The sequence below is a fragment of the Balaenoptera borealis genome (assembly GCF_965194805.1).
Source record: "Balaenoptera borealis genome assembly, chromosome: 12".
Taxonomy (NCBI): domain Eukaryota; kingdom Metazoa; phylum Chordata; class Mammalia; order Artiodactyla; family Balaenopteridae; genus Balaenoptera; species Balaenoptera borealis.
This window is the reverse complement of record NC_138869.1, coordinates 34,964,459-34,975,904: the sequence shown is the minus strand read 5'-3', so window position 1 is coordinate 34,975,904 and position 11,446 is coordinate 34,964,459. Positions and strand designations below refer to the sequence as shown.

The 11,446-nt window shown below is 50.8% G+C and overlaps 1 protein-coding gene across 1 annotated transcript in view; it reads right to left on the bottom strand.

Moving 5' to 3' along the window:
• Positions 1–226: 226 nt before the first annotated feature.
• FAM107A (family with sequence similarity 107 member A) overlaps positions 227–11,446 on the bottom strand; it is an 83,008-nt gene continuing 71,788 nt past the window's right edge. The window contains 4 exon segments of the mRNA XM_082344837.1: positions 227–2,644; positions 3,141–3,297; positions 5,117–5,220; positions 5,225–5,289. Of these exon segments, the coding sequence (XP_082200963.1) occupies positions 2,537–2,644; positions 3,141–3,297; positions 5,117–5,220; positions 5,225–5,289 (434 nt within the window). The 3' untranslated portion in view covers positions 227–2,536.

Genomic DNA, 11,446 nt, shown 5'->3' with positions numbered 1-11,446 from the left:
TGCCCAAATACCAGTTCTCAGACTGGTGCCGTGTAGGCTATATGGAAAAAGTGTAGACAAACAGATCCTGGGCACTGTTGCTGGGGATCCTGATCCAGTAGGTTTCTGGTGGCAAAGAGGAATTTGGCTTTTCAGTACAGTCTGCAGGTAATTCTGGGCAGCAGCGTTGGCCTTCTGTGTCAGTTAGGAATGCTTTTGGCTGCAGGGAAGAGAGACCAACCAGCAATGGCTTAAACAAGAGGGTTTTATTTTTATTTACAAGAATTCTGGAGGAGGATGGCTGCTGGCATTGGCTTGGTCAAATGATGACAGGTCAATGTTTCTGAAATTCTCTTGGCCATTTTCTCATTGTAGCAATATGGCTGCTGTGGCTCCAGGCATCCCATCATCAAGGTAGGAAGAAGGGAGGAGCAGGGAGTTGTTACCCAGTCTGTCTCTTTTATGAGAAAAACATAAACTTTCCTAGGAGCCCCTCCCTATAGGCTTTGTCTTAAATTTCACTGGCCATACCTGGTCACATGGTCACCCCAAGCTGTAAAGGAGGCTGTAACAGTGAGACTCTGTATTTACAGCCTCTACAATGGGAGATGGCTGGAGAGAAGGAGTTGGGGCTGACCACTGGGGAGTGAACAAGGGTGTCTGCCATGGCTCCATGGACGACATGGTACTTGAGGTTCCTTCTACTTCTGGGGCTTTGTCTCCATGATTTGCCACCTCTGTGGAGCACCTGTGGGGCCCACAGAGTGAAATCCCAAGCATTCCCTTGGAGGGGCCTACTTCATCCTACTCAGTCTTGCTTCTCCTGTCTGAACAACACACGGGGGACAACTTCTTTGGGGAAGGGGTGGTCTTTATTTAGGGACTGTGCATTTTTAGCATTTTTCTCACCTGGCAGACATTTAAAACAGTATTACCATCTTCTCACTAAGACTGTCACATTTGAGAGACTTTTAGAGCCGCCGCCCCCCACAGGAAAAGGATGATGTCTCTGGTCACTCTCCAACCACCCAATGAGGCGTAAGACCAGGATGATCCCTTTCCTCCCACCTTTGGTCCAAGTATCAAAGGGCATCCCAGCGGAAGCTCTTTCTGGCAGTCTTGGGGCGTGAAAGGAAATGCTTCTCTAGCACTGCCCTGCTACCTTGAATGATGGGTTTACAAAGCCAGAGGCAGGGATTTCAGGGGACAAACAGGCCTGGTTTAGTCTCTAAATCTTTCTTTAAATATGGGATAGGAGCAAAAGGTTGAAACATTTGGTCTCGCGTTGGGAAGGGCATTTTGAGGAAGAATGGGTGAATTCACTGGAGCTGGCCCAGGTGATGATGGAAACCAAATAGGGGGTGGGTCCCAGGTACAGAGGCTGGAAACGGGGACTCCTCAACGGGACCAGTTTGGAAGGGTGGCTGTAGGGTCTTCAAACCGTTTTTTATATTTTCAGAAGCCTATTGGAAATCACTTTATATTTGCTCTTCATAGGCTTCGGGAAAAGGTTTAAAAGAAAAGTTTTGTGGGAGTCTTTGGCTAGAATTGCATCAGTGTGTTAAGAAATGCAGATTGGCAATTACATACATTTCTGGTCACATAACCAACACAATTTGCTAGGTTAAGAGCCTTCCCAGGCCTGAGGTCCCTGGGGTGGGTGGAAAAGAAGGAGCCCTTTGGGGCTGTGGGGCAGAGATGGCCTCAGGGATGACGTTTCCAATATTGGCCACCCCTGGACACTCCAGCCTTGCTGGGTACAGTGTGGGCCTCAGCCCAGCAGTCTAGGAGCTTCTTAGCAATGAGAATCTCAGCCCTCACCCCAAATCTACTGACCCAAAAGCTGGTCTTTTAGCAAGATCCCCAGTAATTTATAGGCACCGTGAAGTTTGAGAAGCACTGTTCTAGCCGTTCAGGAGCAGAAAGGCTGCAGCCCTGGCTAGGTGTGGTTACAGGGCCTGGAGAGGAGAAAATAAAGGCATGGGGGTGGGGAAAGGCTGGCAGAGTCTGAGAGAAAAGCTGTCGTCGTTAGACAGACCCGTCCTCCCCGCAGGCGGCTTGCAGAGCAGGCGTCCCGGGGTGCTCCGCCGAGCTGCCCCACACCGGGCTGCAGAGACCACCCCAGGCAGGGAAGTTCTCGGAGGCCTGGGAGCTGGCCTGCCCAGAGAAGCAGGGCCCCATGGGGCCTGGGCAGAACGGACGGCTTGTCCAGCCAGAGAGGCCCCTGTCCCTTCTCAACTCTGCCAGAAAAATCTTGGCAGAGCTCAGAAGCCCCCTCAGGGAGAGGTGCCTGGTGAAAGTTTTCCCAGCAGTGGCTCCTTCTTGGAGCAGGAGGGATGAGTACTCAGAACGAAAAGGCTGGGCGCTCAGGAGCCCCCATCTTCGGGGGGCTGGGGGGAGGGCGGCCCTCTGGGACGACGCATTTTACAGAAGCGAGTGTGAACATCACAGATGTGTCAAGACCAGGGGCCCAGGGCTGCCGGCTACAGCAGGGCTGCAGGAAGCTGTGGGGACCAGGGGCGGGCTGCAGGGGGCGCTGGAGCTCCAGCAGCCGGCTCTAAAGCGCTCTCTCTTCACTGGTCAGGGTGGTGATTCTGCGCAGGTTTTCCCTGACTTTAATAAATTCGGGGGCATGGTCCTCTTCCTTTTCTGGTGGTTTTTCCAGCTGCAGGAGAGAGAAACAGAGATGTGAAGTGGCTGGGCTAGGGGAATTCCCATTCTCAAAAGCCACTGGGTTTGGACCAAGGGTCGGTCGTCTCTGGGGAAACAGAACCGGGATCAGTTTTGCCCCCAGCCCGGTAGCTGGGGGGAACAGAGCATGAGACTGTTTTCTCCCCGTGAAGCCTGGTTCAGATTGCTAACCTCGTTTCTAAAATGGGAACGCCACTGAGCTCACAGGGCAGTTGAGAGAAGGCAATCAGAATCAGCAGGCAATAGGTTGGGCCCATGAGGAAACTGAGGTTCAGAGAGAGGAAGCCACTGGCCCAAAGTCACACAGCAAAGGGAGTGGCAGGGTGAGGACTCAGGCCAGGGGTGAACCCCTGGTGCCATCCTCATTTTGCTCAACCTTGTGGTCAGCCGTGGCCGCATGCAGAGCTCCTCCCTGGACCAGGAGACAGTCTTGGAGGAGGCGTGGGCCGGGTCTGGGGGCCCCCACCCACCTGGTTCAGCCGCTGCTGCCGTTTCAGGAGCTCCTGCTCAAAGGGGCACTGCAAGCGCTTGGCCTCCAGTTCCTCCTTCTTCTTCTTGATGAGCTGGTTCCGCCGGCGGTGCTCCAGGACACGCTGCAGCTCCGGCTTGCTGTCCACGCCCAGGCCCCTGGGGTGGCGGGAGGAGGGGTTTGTTAGGAGACCCCCAACTTCTCCCCACCCAGGGCTACACCCTGCGCAGACATCAACCTATACCATTACATCGTGCAATCCTCCTGCTAGCCCGGGGAGGTGAAACCATTACTGTCCCATTATACAGGGAAGGGAAGCGAGTCTCCTAGGATTTAAGACGCCGGTCCAAGTCACAGCTATGAAGGGACTGAATGAGCATTTGCACCTACGCCTGTCTAAGTTCAGAGGCCAGGTTTTATGATATTACTGGTTATTTTCTCAGGATAAGTTTCTAGAGGTAGAGTTGCTGGGTCAGGCGCTTTTAAAAGATTTTGGATACATATTCCCGTCTTGTTCCTTAGAAAAGATTATCCACTTTATACTTCCGTCAACAGTATACAAGAGCATCTGTTTCTCCCTGTTGTCACTACCCGATCTTTTTGTATTTGAGAATCTGGTAGGCAAAAAATATCTGGTTTTCCTTTGTTTCTTTGATTGCTAGTCACATGGACCAGCCTTGGAGATGTTTGCCAGCTACTTGCATTTCTTCTTTTGCGACCTAACCATACCTATCTTTTGTTCATTTTTTCCGTATGAATTTATAAGAGATACGTATATATTTTTATCATTTATATTGCAAATATTTCCCCTGATTTGTCTTTAGGCTTTTGTTTAATTGTGGTGATTTTAAATGGGATGACTCTAAAAGGCAACCTGAGAAAATACTTATAATACACAGTCAGCCCTTCGTTTCCGCGGATCAAATCAGTGGTTGGCTGAATCCGTGGATACCGAGGGCTGGCTGTACTATGCCATTTTAAATACATAAGGGACTGGAGCATCTGTGGATTTGGGGTTCTGTGGGGGGTTCTGGAACCAACTCCCTGTGGATACAGAGAGACTACTGTGACTAAGAGGAGGGGGTGGGCACAACACGGAGGATGCAAAATGAGATCTGGGGAAGGTCTGTTGCAGACCACTGAAAACAAGAAGGAAAATCACAGCCGGCGCCAATACCAAAAACGGCCAGTAGAGGGAGCTTCAAAGGCACTGCGGCCTTCATCCTGGTGCTCTGGCCTCGGAGGGGCGGAAAGCTCAGCCTCCCTCTCCCCTTCCCCACAATCCCTCTCAATAATCCAGTCCCAGCCCTGATGCCTCAAGCCTGCCTTGCTCATTGCATGCTCCTGGCCTCCCTGCTCCACTCATACCCCCTCCACGATTGTGACTCCCTGCTTGAGACCCTTCACAGGTCCACATGTCTTTTCTGGCCTACCTTACAATCTTTGCTCCAGCCACTCTGAGCTACTCCTGTCTCCTGTCCATTCGCACCTGCTTATCCATCTGCTGGGAACACACTTGCTTCTACCGGCCAATGTCCCCCTCCTAAGCTGGCTGACTTGTGCCCACCCTTCGGGCCTTGACCTCATGGAGGAAGTGATGCTATCTTGGAACCCTGCCTGGCGGCTCCTCTGGGGTCACAGGCCCATTTATGCCCCCGTCCAAGCACCCATCCTACCACCTGCTTATGCATCCATCTCCTCTGTGAGGGCAGGAACTGGGTCCCACTCCTTCTTGTAGCCCCAAGTCTGGGCACAGTGCCTCGCACATGGTAAATGCACGTGGAGGGCAGCCACAGGTGGGGAGCTGGGTGGGAGAACAGGGCTTTTGGACCTTCACAGTGTCTGCTGGTGACCATGTGGGGCACCCTTTGACCGCCTCAGCCTCTAGGGGCCCCAGGATGACTACCAGGCCTGCCTTTCATGAGGGGCACTTCCCCGTGCCTCAGCAGGCCTGAGGCAGCCGAGCTCCACTCCCACCTTCTGTGGTTCATGAGCAGCTCTCGGTGCAGTTCCTGGTGGCTCCGGGAGGCCTTCACGGGGTTCAGCAGCTTCTTGGGCTTGATGAGCTCCGGGTTCCACTCTGTATTCTGGCCGGGCCATCAGGCCTCCGATGTCCGCCCTCTCCCTCTGGATCTCCGAGTACATGGAGGCTGTAGAAGTGACAGGGGAGTTGGTCAGAGCTGGGCCCACAGTCTCACCCATTCTCGTGGGCACAGCTGAAGGGCAAGGGTTTTGGTGTTAGATGGATCTCAGCTTACTGTGCGGCCCTGGGCAAGCTACTTGCCTTTCCGAGCCTTGGTTTCCTCATTCGTGAGATGGAAATAATTGAGCCTGTGCACAGGGTTGGAAGGACTGGAGATGATGGCTGTAAAGCGGGTTATAGAAAAGTGCTACTTTTCTTGACCCCTAAAAGTGGGGTCACAAAGTGTATGGGTTGACGCGTGCAAATGGTTTTGGCCTGACTTTGAAAAAAATTTTTTCCCTCCTGTAAAAGGAATTCTGTTTCTCGTTGAGCTTGTATCAGAAAAAGAAAAGATATTTAAAAAGAGCAATATGTACTTGTTAGGGATAATTTGGATAAATGCAGTGATCAAAAGAAAATATCACCCCTTATTGTCCAACTTCCCTATCCGTAGTTCCAAATTTCCTCATGGACATGTCCGGCTTTTCACTTTCTCCAGATCAAAGAGGAGGGTATGAAATCCCAGGACTGCCATGTCTAATTACAAAGGGATGGTTGTCATCTTTAATGCAGATGTCTGACTTCTTGATGGCCTCATTTCCTCCACAGTAGCTTGAAATTTGTCAATGCACTTGAAATTCAGGCAGAAGGGCCCACTACTCTCCAAGTTGGCTCCATATCCTTGAAATGCCCCGAAGCAAGTACAAGGGTGAGAGTGAGAGTGGGAGTGGGGGTGGGGATTTTTAAGAGAAAGTCTCAAGAGGGTGACACAGCCTGGCCATTAGCTGCATGTAGTATTTAGAGTGAAAATTTAGGCATTGGCTCTGCTCCCTTCATGAGTCCCGCTTTTCTGAGGTTGAGCCTCTACTATACGCTAGGCATTGGCAGTGTCTGGTCTGTTATATAGTAGGCACTCAATAAATATTTGTTGGCAATTGATAATAAAAGCTTTGAGGTTGTACAGATGAGAAAACTGATGCTCAGGGAGGTTGGTCTTGGGGAACCAGTGCTTTAAAGCATGTGGTTTCCATGATGCAACTGAGGGGCTGTGTCCCCACTGCATACATCAGGCTCTAGTCTCCCTCTTAAAAACCACCAACCACCATGTTGCCTGTGGACAGACCCTCACTTCTTCCCTCCCACTGGGAAGAGGATGAAAGCCATTCTCTTCTTGATGAACAGGAGTTCTCCAAGTAAACTAGACAGGGATGGTGGTCTGTGCAAGAACCTGGAAGTGGATAATAGGTCAGTGGGGTTGGAAAACACAGGAGGAGGGGGTTTGATAGGGTGCAGATTGCAAGGTAACATGTTAGGGAATGTGGGCATCAGGGAATGTGGGCATCAAAGGGGAGATGATGCTTTGCAAATGGTAGCACTCCAGACACATGTTTGGCATTTCTATTATTACCTACTGCAGGGTGCTGTTAGGAGGATTAAGTGAGACCCCGTTTGTAAATATGCCGTGTAAACTGAGAAAAGTGTTAACCTTGCTACATCCAAAATATAATAATTAAGTGTCAGAGCCTAGAGACAGGGTTGCTAATTTTCTTTCTTGAATTCCCATTCTCAAAACTACTTCTAAAATGAGAATTCTAATTAATTTTCTCTTCTTTTTTCATAAGGCTGTTTGTTTTTCAGGTTATATCTTTCTTAATTTTTTGGTCCTTAAAAAATGATCGTGATAGAGTTTAGTAGTTAGTTAAAAATGGGCACTTGACAAAATAAACAGTTGGTTATATCAACTCCCTCCTCCTTTAAAAATGCGGATATTTTCTTAGTCTGAGATTAAGTTGACTGGGAGCCAGTGCGTTAGAATATCTTGATTCAGATTGGAGTTTGGAGAATTTTTCCCCCTTCCACGGCCTTTTCCCATTACCAAGTCTCACCAATCCTTTATCTGAGTAATTCTTAGCTACACTCTTTTCTTCCTATGTGCTCAGCTCTCATCTTACCCAGGCCATTATCACACCACACTAACTGCTTCAGCTCCTTGGCTAGTCATCCTGCCCTTAATTCCTGTGTGTCCCAAACCTTCCAAAGCTTCATAATTTTCATCAGTCACACCATCTTTAAAACAACTAACTGTATGTTGCCAAAGCAATGAGGCAGGAAACAGAAATAAATTATATAACTTTAGGAAAGGAGAGGCCAGAATTAATATTTGCATAAGATATCACTATATGTACCCAGAATTCCCAAATGGATTAACAGAAAAGCTTTTGGAACTAATGAGGAAATTCAAGTGTGGCCAGATACAAAACAGGTCCACAAAACCAAGAGCTCCTGCATAACAGGAATGGCCATTGAGAAAGTACACAATCATACAATTATTCATTCATCCTACCATATGTTAGAGTTTCTATAATCTGCCAGGTATGGTGGTAGACAGAGATGAACTAAACAGGCAAGGCTCCCACTCCCACAGAGCTGACATTCTGCTAGGGAGGCAGACAGCAAACATGTACACAAACCAACAAAAATAAATGATTGCAAATCGCGAGGAGCCCGCCCAGGGAATTGGGCGGGGGGGGCGGGCGGCGCTAGGATAGAGACTAACCGGAGGACCCTCCTTCAGCCAGGTGCAGCAAGAGGGCCTCTCTGGGAGGTGACCTTTAAGATCTGACGGTTGAGAAGGAAGAGGGAGCCTGTGTGGGGCAGAGGGAACAGCATGTGTGACTCATGTACCTTAAACAAGCTTAGTCTGTTCAGGAAACAAAAAGGCATAGTGTGTCTGGAGTGGCGTGAGGGAGTGACAGGGGGAGAGCATGGAGTGAGGGTGGACGGGTGGTTTCAAGTTGGGGAAAGATCGCCTCTGATTTGATTTTAAGAAGGTCATTCTCACTACTGTGTGGGTGAAAAACTGTGAGCAGGTTTTGGGAATTTCTGATATGACTTTGGTTTCTTTTACTTCCAATGGGCAGCCGCTGTCTTTCCCGTTAAATTCCAGAGGAAAAACATCTGATTGGCCAGGCTGCGGACCTTCACTTCAAAGGTCATCAGCAAGCCAATAATGAGTTGGCCACCCCGGGGCCAGTCCTCAGCCCAGCAGGGACCACACAGGATCGTGCTTACAAGGGGGTCCTGCGTTTTCATTTTGCACTGGGCCCTGCAAATTAGGTAGCCAGTCCTGCACCCCAGGTCCAATCAATCACCAGCTCTGGTTCAAGGATCTGCTCTAGGCTTATTTAAAAAAAAAAAAAAAAAATCAGTGGTGAGGTGTGGCAGATGATGATTTGCTGAGACCAGGGTGGTGTGGTCACTGAGGCAGGAATCCTGAAGGATGTGGCCGGTTCTTCAGCTCAGAGCTGCAAGTTGGGAAGACTGCTGCCCTTGCCAGTTAGTGTTCTAAACTCCAGTAAACACATGTGCGATCCATGGACGTGTGTGTGTGGCCCCCAGGGTTTAGACAGTGCTGAGCCAACCTTCCTGCCTTTAATTTAATTAAAAGAGGACTCCATGTAGAAGAGCCTCACATAGGTGTTGGAATAAAAGAGGCTGCTCAACAAAGCACAGGAGCTAGGCCAGGAAAATCGGGCTCTCCTGGGGGTCAGCTGAGCCCCCTGAGCAGAGGAGGGGTCCATTCTCAGGGCTGCTCTGGCCAGGTCTCTCAGGCTGCTGGGGTGTCCTCAGAGATCCAAGACTTTTGGGGAGGTGGCCGTGATGGGGCAAAGACGTGAGGTAAGGTGAGCGTAAGGTCATCTCTGAAAAGAAAAAGGTGAACGCCCCAAGGAAGAGCTGGCAGGGAAGAAGATCAATTGAGGAGAAAGTTGAGTAGCTAATGAATGTCCTTCACTGGTTGTCAAAGAAAGGCAGAATAATGTTGGAGCCATTAGAATCTGGATTGAATGTTGGCTCAGCCCATTCCTAACCATGGGCAAGTGTACCTATCCTCTGCAGCAGGAGTCCAAAAACTATAGTCTTTGGGTCAAATCCAACCCCTTTGGAACAAAGCCATACCCACTCGTTACTTATTGTGTGCGGCTGCTTCCTCTAGAACAGCAGCGTTGAGTAGGTGTGACAGCTGCTCTTGATCAGCACCCTTCTTCATGAGGTTGTTACAAAACGAAGGAGGTGATACTTGCATGGTGCTTGGCCAGTAAGTGCCTAGCACTGAGTCGAGGACGCAGAAAGTGCTGGCTACTAGAGCTGCCACATACAGCGAGGCAGGTTGTGCACTGAACAACTCCAGGGCCTCACTCCTATAGATGAAACTATGAGTGGGGCCACCTCGTTAGCCGTTATTAATAAGCACTATTAAAGTATCCAACTTCTAGTCTTGGATTGAGCATTCTCATTTTCCTTAAAAACTGTACTAGTTAAATCAGTGGATTTTAACCCTGGCTGCATACTGACATCATCAGAGGGAGTTTAAAAAATACCAATGTCTGAGTCCTACCCTGGGATTCTGATTTAATTGGCCTGGGAGACAGCCTGGCCTTTGGGATTTTATAAAACTCCCCAAGGGGGTGGAGACAAGATGGCAGAGTAGAAGGACATGAGCTCACCTCCTCTCATGGAAACACCAAAATCACAACTAACTGCTGAACAACCGTCAACAAAAGAATGCTGGGTGACTGTACCAGCATCCTGGGTGGTGACCGAGACCCAGAGATTTGGAGCTGCCAGATGTTGCATCACATCATGGGAGAGGACTTTGCAAGATGGCAGAGGAGGCGGAGGACATGGAGTTCATCTCTCCCCACAGACACATCAAGAATACATCTACAAATGGAACAAGTCTCACAGAGCACCTGCTGAACACTAGCAGAGGACCCCCAGACACCTGAAAGGATAAGAAAGATCCCCACATAACCAGGTAGGACAAATGTAAGAAGGGAAAAGGAAGAGGAGAGGAAGCGGGACAGGACCTGTGCCCCTGGTGGGGAGCTGAAGGTGAGGAGAGGTTGCTGCATCTGGGGAAGGCCCCTCATCGGCAGGGAGATCAGCTGGGACAGAAGGGGAGCCTCGGGGGCTCAGAGGAGAGCCCAGCAACCAGTCTGTGGCTGTCAGGACAGAGAGAGACCTACACAGATGGTCCGTGCCACAGCCCTGCATGCCCCAGCCTGAGACGGGTGTCCACTGGTGTGCACGGGGGCTGGGGGATGGAACGTGGGGTTTGGAGAGCAGACCTGGGGAGGGGACTGCTGTTGGCCATGAGAAGACAGCCTGAGGGGATAGGACTGAGGAGCTCCTGCCCTGGGTGGCCTGCTCTCCCTGAGCGCTGCCTCAGCTCCTTCCTGCCTGATGGGCTCGTGTGCTCTGGCACGCTCTGGAGCAGACTCTGGTGCGGGGGGGACACACTCAGAGGTGGGGCTGAAACCACAGCCAAGTGCTGTGTGACTAAGGGGCCAGGGGCCCTGTGACTAAGGAAGAAGAGCTGAAATCTCTCCTTGCGGCTGTGTGAACCATGCAGATACACGTCCACTGACGGCTTCCTAAATTCAGCACCTGCGAAACATCAGAAAGGACAGCAAGTGCTCCTGCAGCTGGGACGGGTCTGGCTTTAGCAGCCGTGGGCTCTGTGGGCACATACACGTGGGGGCTGGGCCAGGCCAGAGTCCGAGCTGCCTCCACAGCTCCCACCGCAGGTCCAGGTGCACGACTACTGCAGTCCTGGGACCTGACCTCAGTGGACCTGCACCAGTGGCCTGGTGAAAATAACGTGTGAGAGTCAACAAGGCCAGTTGCTGGCATACCCGCAGTTAAGGTGGGATGGAGAGCAGTGCCAGCAACAGTGTACTTTGTGAGCCTGCACACAGGCAAAAGGGGACACAACAGAGTGTGTTCACAGGTGAACAGCTCCAGAGGAGGACTACGCAGTGGCTTCTCTCCCAATCCCACTCACCTCACACCGCAGATCAGAGACACAGCTAAGAAACAGATTTAGGGGCCTCTACTCCAACAACTAGGGAGCAGACTCTGCCCCTGACAGGGCAGTGACAACCACAGAGCAAAGGGGAGGCCCCACGCAATAGCCAGGGCAGGCTCTGGTCACCAGAACACCAGTCAAACCCCCTATCAAGGGGATAATGGCACAAGCCTCAGGACCAACCTCACCAGGGGGCAGACACCAGAAGCAAGAGGAACTATGATCCTGCAGCCTGCGAAAAGGAGACCACAAACGC